Raw genomic sequence first — 16845 nt, forward strand, 5'->3', positions numbered from 1 at the left:
GCCTCTGACAGGAAGCCAGTTGATGTGTCTCTTGTTTTGCTCCTCTTCCTCTAATTAATTTTCTGGCTCATTCAGAACTTGTTTGTGTTCCTCTGCAGTCTCAGGGGAGAGGTGTGAGACAAATAGACAGATCTAGGCGTGTGTGTGTGTGCGCGCTTTTGCCAGCGTTACATTTTTTTTTTTTTTTTTTAACTTACACAAATCACACACACTTCCTATTCATGTAGAGCATTTTTGGGAATTTTGTTCAACATCTGGTGTGTTGGTTTTTCCTTTAGTTAATTTGAGAAAATAAAATTCTATTTTAAATTTGAGACTCTGAAACAGTCAAAGTCCTCTTCCAACTGTAGTGTATTTTATTAAGAGTTAAAAAAAGCAATATTTTATTATATTATTAAGGTGCAGACTAAGGTTTTTACCACTTTCAACTAGTGATAATATAATATAATATGATATATAATATAATATAATCATGCTAAGATATCCAAGCATTAAACCTGGAGCTGGAGGTAATGATTATATTCATTTTTGGTTATTCTGTCATTTATTTTTCAGTTAGTCTTTCAGTCTGTAAAGTGTCAGGAAACAAACTAGTGAAAGATGCTCCAGTTTCTAGAGCCCAGTGGGATTTCTCCAAGTGAGCTGTGGTTCTGATCTGCAATAACAAAAAATGTAGCAGATTCTCACATTGAAGAACCAGTGTGCGTTTATCACTTGTTAACAGCATTGCAGTTTGCTCAGAGGACTCAGTCTTGTAGTTTCAGACCCCAGTGCAGTCCTGTGCTGCCTGACTGTCACCTCCTAAATGAACCAGTTAAAGGAAAAACCTGCATCGGAGTTTGAATAAGCTTCTTTGAGTGAATTCACCCTGACACAGACCCACTGAGCTCTATTTACCAGTTGATGTGTGTTTGTGTCCCAACCTTCATCTTGTGGCTCCAGTGTCACTCAACTCCGTCCCCATCCCCTGAAGAGGCAGCCACTCTCTCTCTCTCCCCTTGCTCTCTCATCCTGTAGGGAGCGAGGACCATTTAGCTTTGGGTAGCTCTGGCTTCACTCTGTCTCCTTCTCTCTCTGTTTACCACTCTCTGCCGACCTCTCTGCCCTGCTGGGTGATGTGTAGACATCGTGGGTACGCTGAGGCCGGATGAGAAGGCCATAATGACCTATGTATCCTGCTTCTATCATGCCTTCTCTGGTGCACAGAAGGTGAGCTCCTCACGCTTCATACTCACATTAACACTTTCCTGCAGCAAAAAAATAAACACACGGGTTCCCATTAGTCTCATGTTTCAGAGGTTTATCCTGACAGTGAAAAGACAGATCAGTTTTCTGGGAAATGTAGTAAAGAAGAACATGTCAGAAAATGGCTCAAATCATGGGGATGTACTGGAATATTTCCCCAACATTTGCTAGATGGAGCTTTTCAGCTGCTTTTTCTTTCTCCTGGTTGGATCCAACTGCGGAGGAATTCAGACTGAGTCAGTTTTATGGGCACGGACGCTCTTCACCATAGTTTTAGAAACTCATGATGGGAACAACAAACGCTTTCTGATGCTTCTGTTTCGGTGCTGCAGACATTGACTCTGTTTCTCCAAAAGAGATTTAACTTTATGGACTGGACTTCTCAAACTCATGTTAGTGCTGTGATGGTCTGTAGTGTGTGTCAGAGAGCTCACTGACGGGATGAATACTACGCCGTCCCATACTGGAACTGTTGCTGGTGTGTTTGGTGTCAAACTGCTGTCTTGAGTTTCCAGTGGGATCATGTGTAACTTTGACTTGCTTCTGAATATCTCAGCTGGACAACTGACACAATCTGAAGAAAAATCATAAAACACATATCATTACAGCAATCTGTATTTCTCCTGTGGAAGACAATCAAACATGAAGGATTATTATACTGATATGGTTTTGGGAAGTCAGACCTGTTTTGGGGAAACACTTGTTAATGTCTCTCTAGGTTCTTTTCAGCTATTAACACTTCTCAACTCTAAATGTTTTTTTTTATGATGTCATTATTCATGTGGAATGTATTAGTTTAGACTTAAAAGTAAAATATCAGGCATTTATGAAATGAAGAGACAAATAGAAGTTTGTACAGAATATATCACCTTGTCAAAGTCTGTGTACTGTTTTTTGATTTCCAGTGGTACAGTAGTGTAATGTCCTAGGCAGACCTGCTGATGTGGACTGCAGCGCTACACAAACCTGTAACTAGATGTATGGAGTGACTCCCTGTTGTCACGGGAGACGCATGGAGCTTTAAAACACACAGATTTACTCTGGCACATTCAACTAACCATCAGCAGCCGGAGCATGTTTATATTAGTCAGATGCAATGAGTTTTTGTCTTTTTGCACGTATTTTTTAATACCGTGTGTCAATTCACTGCCTGTGTGTGGAGTGTGCACGCACAACTCTGGAGAGCAACAGCTCTAGTCATAAAATCCCAGGTTTAGCTACTAATAAAAAGCAACAGACACTTGCTTCATGTTTGATTAGTGACATTAAAGTGCAGCGTTGTGTTTTAGATATGTAGCTACAACAGTGAGTGGACTTGCTGACTGTGTTTCTGTCACTGCGAACTCGACTCATCACTCTGTTTCCTGATAGGCTGAGACAGCCGCAAATCGTATCTGCAAAGTGCTGGCTGTCAACCAGGAGAACGAGCAGATGATGGAGGACTACGAGAAACTGGCCAGTGACGTGAGTAGCAGACATGCAAAACTTTTCAGTCTCTTTACATATATTTATTTACCTGCTCTTTCATTACAGATGCAATGATCAAGTTACCTTTGCCCTTTAGACTTTGTGGAAAGAACCTCAATAAATGAAAGTGTCTGATCCTTGTCCTACGTCTGGCATGGCTGAGCACCTGATTATGTGTCCTGACTGGTGTCTCCTGGTTTTCTACTCTGCCTCCAGCTGCTGGAGTGGATCCGTCGGACCATCCCCTGGCTGGAGAACCGAACCCAAGAGAAAACTGTAAATGATATGCAGGCGAAACAGGAGGACTTCAGAGACTACCGCTGTGTCCACAAACCACCAAAGGTCTACATGGACTCCTGAATGCTCTCCGCACTTTTTAAATGTCGCCACACTGGCAGTAGTTTGCCTGACCATGCATTCACTGCCTTTACATCCACCCGTTTATGTCATTGTAAGAGGTAAGAGATTTATATTTTCTGAATCTGCTCACTAACGCTGAGCCGACTCTTCTGTTCCTGTCCCCAGGTCCAAGAGAAATGTCAGCTGGAGATCAGCTTCAACACTCTGCAGACTAAACTGAGACTCAGCAACAGACCTGCCTTCATGCCATCAGAAGGACGCATGGTGTCCGTATGTATTCAGACAGGATTTATCAGCATCTCATGAACAATCATGTGAATCTGAAGAACAACTTTTCAGAGTTTGGAGACTTTTGAATGTTCCACTTGTTTGTTGGAGACAATTTGGAATTTATATTCAAACAAATGGATGTGCTAATACAAGGCTGCTCTTGATAAAGACGCACCACTACAGTTACTCTCAGTTATTAGTGGTTACTTTTTACCAAATAATTTACCAAATAGGAAACCTTTTATTTTCCTCTCTTTGATATAGGATCACTTTTTGTATCACCACAGTTATATTAATGAGCAGCATTATACTCGGCCCATTTTATCAATAACAATTTAGTGTTAAGGTCCTCAGATTCAGAAAGTCTCCTTATGCAGTTATATGGTCCTGGATCAGCTTTAAGTTCAGGTTTTTCTCAGTGTTAAGTTTCACACCGTTTCATTCATACTTTTCTGTACAGTTTCTAATGGTTTATAGAAGTGGGACGGGGGTCGTCTTTTTCTACTCTACATTAACGATGCAGCCAAAGAAACAGCTGCCACACTGTACTCTGCAGTGAAGGATTAATCTCAGTAACTCCTGCTGTCTGGTGTCAGGATATCAACGGAGCATGGCACACTCTGGAAGGAGCAGAAAAAGGCTACGAGGAGTGGATCCTCAGCGAGATCAGACGTCTGGAGAGACTGGAGCATCTGGCTGAGAAGTTCCACCAGAAGGCGGCCATCCATGAATCCTGGACCGATGGTATGTAAAAGTTTTATCACACACATTCACACAGGATGAACAACATTTTGAATCAGCTGTCTGGTATCTGTTAAGATGAAGAATGCCTCCTAAAATTGTGGTCTCTTCTTCATCCTGCTGCACTTTTTTTTTTTTTTAATTAAACTGGAGTAAATGAATAACACAATCTTTATTTAACCAGTCTGTCTTTCTCTTGAAGAGAGCGGGTGGTACTCAGTGATGACTCGTACACTTAAAGTACACATTTGCTGCCTATTCTCTCATGTACTCTGCTGTATTTGGCTTCTTCTCTTTGGCATTTCAGAGACCGACAGTCTTAGTGGGACAGCCAGGTCCATGAAAGGTTAAGTGAGTAAATAAGTTTGATGTGTGTGCAGGTAAGGAGGCCATGCTGACCCAGAAAGACTACGAGACTTCCACCCTGTCAGAGGTCAAGGCGTTGCTACGGAAACACGAGGCATTTGAGAGCGACCTGGCAGCACATCAGGACAGAGTGGAGCAGATTGCAGCCATCGCACAGGAGCTCAAGTAAGGAGGGAGGAAATAAGAGAGGAGGGAACATGACGGGTCACAGTTTTAACCCTATAATATTTGTAGTCACAGAGACATTAGTCGACAAGAAGAACATGGGATCATTCCCTACAGAGAAAAACCTTTTTGCTAGTGAATGGTGTATCTGTGGATAAGTAATGTGTGCTTTCTTCTTCTCTGCGTGTTTTCCAGCGAGCTGGACTATTACGACTCTGCCAGTGTCAACGCTCGCTGTCAGAAGATCTGTGACCAGTGGGACGTCCTGGGAGCCCTCACCCAGAGCCGCAAAGAGTCACTGGAGGTACGACTGTCATTTCATCTTTGTATGTCCTCCAGTGATGTGTGTTTGGTACCAGAGTCTCTGATCAGATGTTGACGCTCCTCACATAGCTGACTTCTGCAAGGTAATGGAAACTGATGCATCTCCCACTGGTACAGTCGAGTGGTGACGTGTAAACCATTTCATTTAGACAAAATTATTGTACAAAACATCAAGGCTGAAAACAAAAATTTTTTTAAGACTTCCTTTTTTACTATACAAAGGAATCAGTAGAAAAACATCTTGATAATTCTCAGAATAGGGCATCAAAGATCAGGTATTTTATCATCACAAGCACAGACCAATTTCAGCCCTAACACCTAATAAAGTGTTGAAGTTCTGACAGCAACACATTTAATGATTCAGTAAAGTGTATCTGAGTAAACCCTCCTCTCTCTGATGTTGCCGACAGAGGACAGAGAAGCAGCTGGAGTCGATAGATGAGCTTTACCTGGAGTACGCCAAGAGAGCGGCGCCCTTCAACAACTGGATGGAGGGAGCTATGGAGGACCTGCAGGACATGTTCATTGTCCATAATATTGAGGAGATTCAGGTAACTGGACAGTGTGGTCCTGATGTGTCCTGACAGGTGCAGCACATTATACAAATCATAAAAAAACAAATATTTCTGAGTCCAGCAAATGAACATTTTTTTTCTCCAAACAATACGTATGATAAAAACAGAGATGTGAACATGCTGCCTGGTGGAGCTAAAACCAAACATCCTCCCTCAGGGTCTGATCACAGCCCATGAGCAGTTCAAGTCCACCCTGTCAGAGGCCAACAAGGAGCGGGAGGCCATCCAGTCCATCCAGGCCGAGGTGCAGAAGATCGCCCAGAGCAACGGCATCAAGCTGAGTGGAGCAAATCCCTACACCACCATCACACCTGAGAGCATCGACAGCAAATGGGAAAAGGTAGGGTGCTGTCTGAGCATCCTGATAATTCAGACTGTTTTTGTTCTGGCTTATTTCCCCCTTGAGTGTGTGTTTGCTTGACGTATTAGAAGATAAATATAGTGTTCTTAGATTTTGATCTTTTGTTATCTTCTGCTGGGAAGATGCTCCATTCTGTTTATAATCTGCCTGAATCGTTCTCACGAGTGGTTTTAGTTTTAGTTTTTTTTTTTTCCTCCCTAAAATGTTAGCTTTTGCTGAAGAGTCCAACCAGAACTATAAACACGACCCCCTGTCCAATATGCACTTAGACATGATGTAAACACTTTGTACTTATGGTATTGGAGCAATATTTACCAACATGACTGCAGCCACAGATAGGTGGTGCTTCGTGTGTGTAGGTGCAGCTACAGATGCTTTTAAACTTGTTAGTGTTTCTAATTGTGTGTGTGTGTGTGTGTGTGTGTGTGTGTGTGTGTGTAGGCAATGGCCATGGTGCCGCTGCGTGACAACGCCCTGCAGGAGGAGCTTAACAAGCAGAACTCCAACGACACCCTGAGAGCCAAGTTTGCCACTCAGGCCAATGCGGTCGGTGCCTACATACAGGACAAGATGGAGGTAATGGATCAGCCCATGTGGTCAGTCCAAGCGCTCACCACTGTGTTGAAGCAGCTCGTCTTTGCTCAGCTGTGTGTAGTTTGTCACAGTTTTCAGGCCAACATTGTAAAACAGTGAGCTCATGGAGCTCACAGAGATTTAGGAAATGCGGAGCTGGGAATGTTGATGACCATGCTCACAGTCTGGACGGGCACAAGTGTGTGTCAGAGTTTCACATAGGCAAACTCAGCTGTGCATGTTTCCAATTTTGCTTATTCATATTCTTTATTTGCTCACAAAATCTAATCATCTCTACTTTTGGATTTGGTCCTTGTTGTAGGGAAAATTAGCTTAATTTTGGGGAATAGAAGAACACAACAGAGCAAATGCTAACTGCACATACAGTGACACTACAGTCACGGAGAAGATGAATGTAATGTTTGTCAGGGAAAATATGAGCACGACTGGAAGCAGCTGGAGAGGTGGTGCTACATTTACACTTGGATAAAGCAGCTAATTGTAATTTCTCAGTTTACCTGGTCAGCAGGAAAAAAGACGTGTTAATTGACTGTCGGATGGTAGCACCTGAGTCAGTGTGGCCGAGTCAGCAGTGAGGTAGAGGATGATGCAGCTCCCAGTGTGGAGATAAAGAGTTCTTGTCATTGAAGTTGGGTGGGGCAGTGTGGAGACGGAATGAGACGTAACACCGGTAACAGGAACAGGAAATCTGAAGCATTTCAGAGCCAGTTTTTCCACAGGGAAAGTTTATATAGATAGACAGCCAGCCAACCAGTCCATGGTCGTGTTCACCCTCCCAGGGGCCGTGTCTACGCTCATGCCCCCACTGGGCACATTGAATAGAGACCAGTTGCCACATGCCTGTCTTACTTTTAAGGGGTAACTCTGGGACTTTTAAAAAAAAACTTGTCCCATATTTTTTGGTGTAAATGATTGATGGGAACTAAAATCTTTGCAATCAGTCAACTAATAAACAAGAACAGAATACTGAAACCGCTAAACAGCTGCTGCAGTGTAATGGTGCAGTTGTCTGCGTCAAAGTATGTCCTTCAAGATTTATTGTTTTTCCATTGTTCAGATTGTTGTTCTCTGACATGATTGAAAGGATTCCTACAGAGAGAACTGTTTGTTAGAGAGTAAGCTCCTTTAACAGAAAGGTCTTCTGGTCCACTTCTGCCTCCATCAGTTCGTTTGTTTGTGTTGTTGTGTGGTACTTTTATTTTTACTGTGTTGGCTTCAGCCTCAGCTCTCCTGGGCCATCAGCAGTCACTTGTTAATCCAGTTTTATCTTCAGCCTCTTTAATTGTCTTTGGATGTGAACACTATCTGGTGTCAAGTGGCTTCACAGCTAATTCACAGCTGTGGGAAAGGAACTGGTCCCGGAGGAGGGTGAATCTTTGGGGGGGGTTGCCTGGCATGCATCACACTTCACACACATCTGTCTCCTCTCAGAGATATCCCACATCGTCATGTTTCACACTGCTTCACTCACTATTAACTATTCATGACAACGCAAGAGGACAACACCAAGTGGACTGAGCAGATGTTCTCTGTGTACCTACAGAACTAGAGCCTGGATGACTCAGACCACAGTGAGACAAACAGCCCTGGAGCTCATGTAATATACTTTATTTTCAGGCCTCCTCTGCTGCAACTTGTCACTGAGCATCAGCTGTGATGTGCTCCTCAGCGAGATGGGGTCACTGATATACTAAAGGTTCAGCTGAAGTAGAAAATGCATCCATCGTCACTGCAGCCACAGAGACGGTTGAAGACTATGACAGAAAGATGGAGTCTCGCTGTGTGAAACCTCTAAAGATTTCACGCTGTGCTGCAGGTGAACTGTAGGTGAACAGGTTGAGGTTAACAGGCCAGTTGATACTGTGTGTCTGTGTTGGCAGGAAATTGGCAGGATATCCATTGAGATGAACGGCACTCTGGAGGACCAGCTGACCAACCTGAAGGAGTACCAGAAGAACATCATGTCCTACATGCCTGAGATCAACAAGCTGGAGGGATTCCACCAGCTCATCCAGGAGGCCCTCATCTTCGACAACCAGTACACTCCGTACACAATGGAGGTAACACTTCATTCTTCCACTTACATGCTGTTTTTGTGCATCTTTAGTACAACTGAATTGGTCTTTGTAGCTGTCAGAGTGCTGTAACTCTGGATGACACTGTGTAACACGTTTCCTTCCCTTGCTCCCTCCCCCCTTTGTGTGCCCCCCTCCCTGCAGCACCTCCGTGTGGGCTGGGAGCAGCTGCTGACCACTATCGCCAGGACCATCAATGAGGTCGAGAACCAGATCCTGACACGTGATGCCAAGGGCATCAGCCAGGAGCAGCTCTACGAGTACCGCGCCTCCTTCAACCACTTTGACAAGGTCAGGGGCCTGAGCTCTGGGCTCTCATTACACTTTTTATATTTACTGGGTCATAGTGTTAAAGTTGCTGTCTGGTGTATGAGTACTTGGGTTGGAAGCTAAGTTTAATTTTTGACACTGCATACCAGTAAATACAGACACATGTGATGACACACCAGAGGGAAAAGATCACCTTTAGCTCTCAACCCAAATACTTGTGGTATTCATCGTTTGAAAGTTACTGTTGTTGTGTAATATTCTGGACATTATGTCAGAAAATTCAGATCAAATTACAAACAGTCACTCAGAGTTGACCTGTCTGACCTGTCTGAACATTCTGTGTTTTTCTGTGTCATGTGAGGACGTAGCCTTTTATATATTAACGCATGATATGACTGAATGAATGTTTAGACCTTAACCGGGGGTGAGAGAGGAACCAAGCGTGTGAGTATCCATCCTGATGTTTGACACAGGCGAGCACATGTTGAGGACACATGCTGTGCCTGTCAGTAGAGGCTGTGTTTAGGTATCAGCAGAGGAGGGAAGAGAAAGAACATCAGTGCACACAGGCACTATTGGCTTTATTTTAGCAGAGACTGAAGAAGTGATGTGGAAATCCACACTTATATTGTGTTAATTAAAGTCAATTTAATTGAAAGATGATGATTAGAGTAATGTTTCTGTTGTAGATCTGCTGTTGGAGGTTTCACTTCACCTGGTGCACGTTTCCTCTGATAAATCTTCTCTGGTTATACAGACTTATGCTCTGATAGGAAAATGAACTTGAGTATTTTAGTTGAAGATCCACTGTCTGCTTCACTGTCGACAGAACTGGTCCTGAACTGGGTGTAAAAATCACATTGTGGTTGTTGTCAAACCTGTTAATTTATCTTTAACCTCAAATGGATGAAAAGGACACCCCCATCATTCACCATCTCACACCACTCTGTGTGTGTGTGTGTGTGTGTGTGTGTGTGTGTGTGTGTGTGTGTGTGTGTGTGTGTGTGTGTGTGTGTCAGTCACTGATTCATGCTGCTGTCTGTTATGGTGCTTCATAAACACTGTGGTCACTCAAGTCTTTTCTCATCACATCAGTGTGTCTGGGTTCACAACACATCCTGTTCTTGTACAACACTAAAACCTTTGATATCTCAGAATCACAGTCTTCACATTTTTAGGAACAACACAAGGAAAGTTAGTACATTTACCTCCTTTTACATCATCCGAGATAGTTGGTGCTTGAAATTTTCAGAAAGCATTTTAGAGTGAATGAATTCCTGATGTAACTCTTCAATGCATTTTCTAAAATAACTGGATGTGTTGTCTCATACAGACACGTGCATGTGTTGAAAAAGTGTTATTTTCAGTGTGTTGGGTCTTCACAGGTCCATCATGTTGAGTTGTGTGTCTAAACATCCATGAATGTCTGTCTGTCCCTGCGTCCTCCTTTGTCCTCATCTTCTCCTTGCATGCTGTGGATCACATGGTCACCATCCACCACCATCCCTGTGTTGTGATTGGTTCATCTTCATGACGTGGCGCTCTTGTCATTGGGTGTTTGGCTGATCTCAGGACCACAGTGGGGCCCTGATGGCTGAGGAGTTCAAGGCCTGTTTGATCAGTCTGGGCTACGATGTGGAGAACGACAAGCAGGTAGGAGCTCCAGCACAGGACGGAAGGAAAGAGTCGGTGTTTGTCAGGCCTGTGAGCAGGAGAGCAGAGATCACTGCCCATCCCACCCACCTCCTCAACAGCTTCTGTCTCCATCAGAGCAGGAGATATTGATGGTGTAAAATCCATCATAAAAACAATCATTTTTATAATACCTCCACACCAGTGATAGCCACATCTAATGTAATATCTCAGTAACACCTTGAGGCGCAAACATTCAGTTGGACCCGAAGATAAACTGATTAGAATTTGGTGCTCAAAGGTCAAAGGTCAACGTGACCTCACTGCATGTTTTTGGCCATAACTCAAGAATTCCCATGCTAATTAGACATTGGATAGACACTGATGTAAAGTGCAACTGGACAGGTTTGCAGAGACATACAACTGCGAGGTGGTAATTCTAGTTCATTGATTAATAAATCGTATATGATCATGAATAATATTGTTCAGCAATGTTTCAGCACATTATAGCTTCAAGTGAGAATCGTTTATCAATATAGCTGATTTATTTTTTGTTAATTTAATCATTGACGAACGTTTGGCACTAATCTGGACTCTACAGATTAAAACAGACCTGTGAGGCCACTATAACATTTGGTAGAAAAATATGTTCATGAAGGTGTTTTTAGAAGGAAACAGTATTTGTCTGTTAAATCAGTCCATTTACATTAGAACATAGTGAATATGAACAAACAAACATCACCTTTATAACTGCAGTTGGATAAAACACTTAATTGTGAATATTTTGATCTAGTAGAGTTAAACTTTTCTTCATGTACGCCTGTAACGCTTAGTTCTGTAACATCATCTAATATTTAGTAAAATGCTATGTGTCTCTAAATTCACCTTGAAATGGAAAGGTCATAATAATAATGTGAGATAGTGAAGTCTGTCTTAACGAGATCATAATCTCTGGACAGCTGGATTACAAATAACGCTGAATTACAAATGTTCAGATCAATTCATTTTCTACGTGAATTTGACAAACTCAATATTGATGTGAGGCCATTATGTTATAAAGGCTGGTCAGTGGTGAGTCAGCGCTCCTGCTCTGAGGCTCTTGATAAGCTCCGTGGGTCAGGCAGGGTTCGAGTCCGTCAGCATGGAGGGCGGAGATGTTGCGTCCCTGTTTGTCCACTGGGGGTCTCTGTTGCTTTGTGCTGCTTCAGCTCCACTGGGCTCCCTCTCACTCTCTGAACAGACCTCGCCCCTCGTCTGTCTGTCAGGTTTTACTTTGCTCTGAGACTGTCTCTGTTAACTGTTTGTGCTTTTTATCTTTTCTTTTTTTTTTTCACCGCCCCAAGCATTACTCACTTCCTCGACATATTTTTGACATCTGTATTTCTGTTCATCACCCCTTCCCTCCGCTCCTTTCTTTTCCATTTCCGTCCTTTCATCCTCTCATCCCTCCTCCTCCTCTCTGCCCCTCATCTCTCTGGTTCCACCCTTGTCAACTCACCTCTTCCCCCCTGGCCTTTGCTGTGCTGTGGCGGCCCACAGAAGAGGTCAGGACAGATGGTCTCAGATGATTTCCGGGCTCTACTCATTTCTACAGGAAACAGCCTGGTACTGCTGCTGGCGTGATGCTCTCACAGGGTGTCTGCAGGTCCAAGAGTATCCTGATTCAGTTCAGTTTGTCAAACTCTTCAAAATGGCATCATGTGTAGAAGACAGTTTAAGTTTGTCATTCTCTGCCACGATGTTAATTATCTGGTGAGAAATTGGCTAATGCATGAGGAGGGCTGTGTGACAGTGTGATACTTTTTGAGTACAGACCAGTGTCTTATTCACTTATTCTTCATTTTTGTAAACTGTATATATAGGTCTGTTAGGGCCACTTTATGTCAAGAAGAAACTTGAAGTTTGTCTGTTAAATAGTGTAAACCTTCATAGAAACCTTTTGTACTCAATACTGGTACAGTTCCTATTTATTCCTATTTTTAAAAATCATCACTTTGATACATTTTCAGTGTATTAGTGTCAGTGAGTGTAATGTCTCATCTAACTGGACACCTGCAGACACCCTGCTCTCTCTCCCTGATCCTCCTGCTGCTCGTCCTGTTTTGTCGTGTGTGTTGCTTGTGTACTTGCTGCACTTCTGCTCTATTTTCTGATAGACTGAAGGAAACTGTCACTTCTCATATAGACCATCCAACTTGTATGTCAGTGTTGGTCCTGTGTGCCCTCCTCTGTCTGTGCTTCCCTCTGATATTAACCAATAATCATGTTATATGTGTATAATGCAAGTGTGAAATACAAAACACTAGGACCACGATCACCTCTGTTCGCCGGCTCAGTCCATTTCATGGTGGTCCTGATGTTTTACACACTTGAAGTCCTGAATGTCACATTCTGTCTGCGTCTGTGTGTGAGTACAAAGTGCTGTCTCTCCTGGGTTAACCTTTTGCTTCTTGGTTGCCAGGGTGATGGCGAGTTTGCTCGCATCATGGGCATAGTGGACCCCAACGGCAGCGGTGCCGTCACCTTCCAGGCCTTCATTGACTTCATGTCCACGGAAACGACCGACACAGACACCGCAGACCAGGTCATCGCCTCCTTCAAGATCCTGGCTGCTGATAAGGTGAGTGTGTGTGTGTGTGTGTGTGTGTGTGTGTGTGTGCGCGCGCGCGTGTGTGTGCGCGCGCGCGTGCGTGCGCGTGCATATTGTGATGTATGTGTTTATCATGCAGAATTATGTTCTTTTTAAGCCACAGCATTTCATAGTTTTCACAAATTTAATTTTACAGGTATAATTTGTTGAGATGCTTTGTGATAGATTCATATTTAAAGCAAAGTTTATTGTGTTCATTTAAAGCCAAGACCACCAGAACAAATACAGTTATTGGTTCTGATTAGCCAAGAAAGCAAATATGTCAGTTTAACTGGCTGAACATATTTGAACATCATGTACAACTAGCTTTAATTCTGAAATTAATTTGAGGGACATTTTTGGAGAAAACTACAGAATATCAGCCAGAAAAGTTTCACAACAGTTTTTTATCATCAAAGTGATGAAGTATTTGCTGTTCTAGAAAATGTCATTAACGACACATGACTTGGTATGGAAATGTACAGAGAGATTAGAGCTGCACTTGTTTTTACTACAAGTGTAAAATACAGGAGTTGTTTTCTCAACTTCAGTCAGGTCTTCTCTGACACACCTATTGATTCACAAGTGTCTGAACGTTCTGCTTTTTGTGGTTAATTTATGTGAAAACTGATCAGAGATCAGCAAAGTATTTATGATCATGTATTAACTTTGAAGTGGAATCATAGTTTGATGTTTGAGGTTTAACTCACTAATTGATACAAGAGACTGAGCAAGTTCTTAAATTCAGGCACACTACAGCATTCAGTATATTTAATATGTACAACACACGCTAGTGAATTGGTCCTGTAAACATGATTGTTTGCAGGTTAATTAAGGACCTCACTCACTGAACCACCCTCTCTGTTTCCATCAGAACTACATCACGGCTGAGGAGCTGAGGAGGGAGCTCCCCCCCGACCAGGCGGAGTACTGCATCGCCCGCATGGCGCCCTACACAGGGCCTGATGCCGTACCCGGAGCCCTCGACTACATGTCCTTCTCCACCGCCCTGTACGGAGAGAGCGACCTGTAGAGGAGGCAAGAGGAAGAGGAGGGCTGGACAGACAAGGGGGTGAGGGGAGGGGGGAGGGAGGGGAGGAAGAAGTAAAAGAAGGTAGAGAGTTCTTGTGCGCGTAGAGGAGGCACCAGGAATCGAGCGTTTGGAGGAATTTGAGTGGTGGCTGTGAGGTGCCCCTGTGTGTGCCGGTTTAGAAATTGTCAGAATTTTTTAAGACTCTGAGCTTGTTGATTGAACTGTAGTTAGGTTTGGCCTCTGCCGAATGTTTTACAGCTCCATTATGTGGTAAACAGATTGAGAGTAATCAAAGTTCATTTTTCATTAAAGTTTTATATGAACAGGCATATCCAGGGGCAGCTGTGGGACAGGGGGACAGCTGCTCTGTAGTGCGGGTCCTTAGCTTCACCCTCTCTGCCTTTTGTGGGGTCAAATAGGGGATGAACAGGGGTTAAAAAGGGGCGGGGGGGGACACAAGCTAATCTGATACTTATGCTAATTTTTGTTTATTTTATTATGATTTTTTTCTTCTTGCCAGGGGGTGTTCAGGGTGTTAGGCGGGGAGCAGGGCGGTGTGGGGTTTGACGTGGTGACTGGCGAGGTTTGTGTATTAGATCCTAGAGAGATATATGCTGTGGGGGTCGGGGGGGGGGGGGAATAAAATGACATATTTACCCATAATTCCTGTGTTGCTGGATAAGGTGACCTGTTTAACCTCAACTCTTTCCTCCTTCTGTCTTTGTTTCTTTTTAGTTTTTTTTTCTGGAGCAGGTGGGTGGTGGGGTGGGGGCGGCTTAGCGCTGTACATACTTATTTTTTCAGTGCAAAGAATGACACACACAGTCCCAGTTGTTAAGAATAATGGATCAGAGGCTTTCCAGTAGTGCAAAGCTGAGTTTATAAAAAAAAAAAAAAAAAAACAAAATAAAATGACACAACAGAAGAATTGAAAAAGATAGCGACACAGAGAGCCGTCTCGCCAGTGGATAGGTTTGAGCTTCCGGAAGTCTTTTCTTAAGTTTTTTTCCCGTTAGCAATGGAAAATATTCATGGAAGATATTAGCAGCCATGAAGTTGAGGCTTGTGTACTTAAAGGCCTGTATACATCCCATGGCAGGCAACGTCATAATTATCCACAACTATTTGCTTCTGTGAAACTATTCTCCTGGGTGGGCATCAGGTGCTTATTTAAATAAGAAACTATACATTTATACGATAGATAAGACTGTAGTAGTTGATGTTAGTCCACTTTTATATACCAGAAATCACACACACATACAGAAATATATACACGTCATGTCATGGATGCATTTGATTGACTGAATGAAGGTTCTTCCTGGATTTTTTTTTTTGTTTTTTTTTTTTTTTGTTTTTGGGTGGGGGGGGAGTTATTATGGTAACAGCACTGTGGAGCACTCCCAATGTGACTTTTGGAAAAGTGGAAGAAATGGGAAAAAAAATAATAAAATAAACAAAAAAAATGTGCCTATTTGTGGATACAGCCCTGTCCCTCTTTCTCTCTTACACTCTCCCTACCTCACTCTCCCACTTCCTGTCCCCTCTCTCCCCCATCCCTCCATCCCCTAATTTGTCTCTAAAGAGAAGGGAAAGAAGATTTACTGAAAGAAAGGAGGGAAGGTAAGGATCAGGGAGGGGTCTTCATGTAAACATTCCATTATGTGCAAATAAAAGATATAGGAAAAAAAAAACAAATTGTTATGTTAAAAAAAAAAAAAACTATGCAATCATAATGTGATGAATATCTGAGTTCTGGGGAAAGATATAGGCATCGATCAGGCCCTTTCTGTGAGAGTTCCCTGTCTAAATTAAACGGAGGAGAGCAGATTTCTCTGTGGTTGTTGGCTGTCAGGGGGAGAGGAGGGGGAGACAGAGGGAGGGACAGACAGGGAAGGAACTGAGAAGAAAAGACTTGGACCAAAAGCTTGTTTCTTTTTTTCTTTCTCTTTTTTTCCCCGCGAGGTTGGAGAGAAATGAACTCTGGAATTGTGATTTTCCTTTTTTTTGTACTCTTTAATATCAAACCTTATCTGCTGTACTGGAAACTGCAACGCCTTCTGTCTCTAATGATAAGTGAGTTTCACAAAGCACACATAAAAGTTTCCTTACAAAATACCTCTGCTTGTCTTCATGTCTTCTTTACTGTGTGTGTGTGTGTGTGTGTGTGTGTGTGTGTGTGTGTGTGTGTGTCTGCAGAAAACCTGCAACTTGATTAAAATGTATAGTTATTAGTTTTCATCTCAAATGGCCTTAGGTTAGCATTAGAGGTTTGATGTGACATGAGCATCACTTTGTGGTGTTCATCACTGATGTTTGTTAAAATAGGTTGAGAAATTTGGAAATTGAAAACATCCCTCCCTATTAATTTTATCTTTACTTGAAAATCTTATTGAATTTAATTGAAACATTAAATGAGATTAGAATAAACTTTACAACTCTGTAGGGGAGATTGGTGATGAGAGTTTGATATGATTAGCAGAAAAGAAGTGGTTTACATTAAGAGGAGTACAAGAAGAACAGAACATTACTTTGAGGCTTAATTGTCATATTTGTTTAAATACAAAAAAATAAAGAACAAGTGTAAGTAATAAAAACATTACATCCAGTTAATGTCCAATACTCAACACAGTTGTCAGCACATAAATGAACATCATTAAACATGATCACACCCCAACACTTTCAGCCAAGGAGGAAACAAGACTTGTGTAATGATTTAACATCATTTGAGTGACGCTCAG

The 16845-nt window shown here is 42.6% G+C and overlaps 1 protein-coding gene across 3 annotated transcripts in view; it reads left to right on the forward strand.

Annotated features, from left to right (window-relative positions):
* actn4 (actinin, alpha 4) overlaps positions 1-16222 on the forward strand; it is a 61068-nt gene extending 44846 nt beyond the window's left edge. Inside the window, exons 8-22 of one of the 3 annotated variants that reach the window (XM_071497388.1) lie at positions 1124-1209; positions 2617-2709; positions 2929-3054; positions 3238-3342; positions 3939-4086; positions 4464-4614; positions 4810-4918; positions 5349-5489; positions 5671-5853; positions 6316-6450; positions 8349-8528; positions 8688-8834; positions 10386-10466; positions 12907-13065; positions 13949-16222. In XM_071497388.1, the coding sequence (XP_071353489.1) occupies positions 1124-1209; positions 2617-2709; positions 2929-3054; positions 3238-3342; positions 3939-4086; positions 4464-4614; positions 4810-4918; positions 5349-5489; positions 5671-5853; positions 6316-6450; positions 8349-8528; positions 8688-8834; positions 10386-10466; positions 12907-13065; positions 13949-14107 (2003 nt within the window). In that variant the 3' untranslated portion in view covers positions 14108-16222. Of the gene's footprint in view, positions 1-1123; positions 1210-2616; positions 2710-2928; positions 3055-3237; positions 3343-3938; positions 4087-4463; positions 4615-4809; positions 4919-5348; positions 5490-5670; positions 5854-6315; positions 6451-8348; positions 8529-8687; positions 8835-9224; positions 10333-10385; positions 10467-12906; positions 13066-13948 lie in introns of those variants that run through there. The other 2 variants (XM_071497387.1, XM_071497389.1) reach the window with 2 other exon arrangements.
* Positions 16223-16845: the final 623 nt, after the last annotated feature.

Source organism: Trachinotus anak, unplaced genomic scaffold, assembly GCF_046630095.1.
Source record: "Trachinotus anak isolate AG129_WGS33_773 ecotype Australia unplaced genomic scaffold, CSIRO_AGI_Tana_v1 ptg000014l, whole genome shotgun sequence".
Taxonomy (NCBI): domain Eukaryota; kingdom Metazoa; phylum Chordata; class Actinopteri; order Carangiformes; family Carangidae; genus Trachinotus; species Trachinotus anak.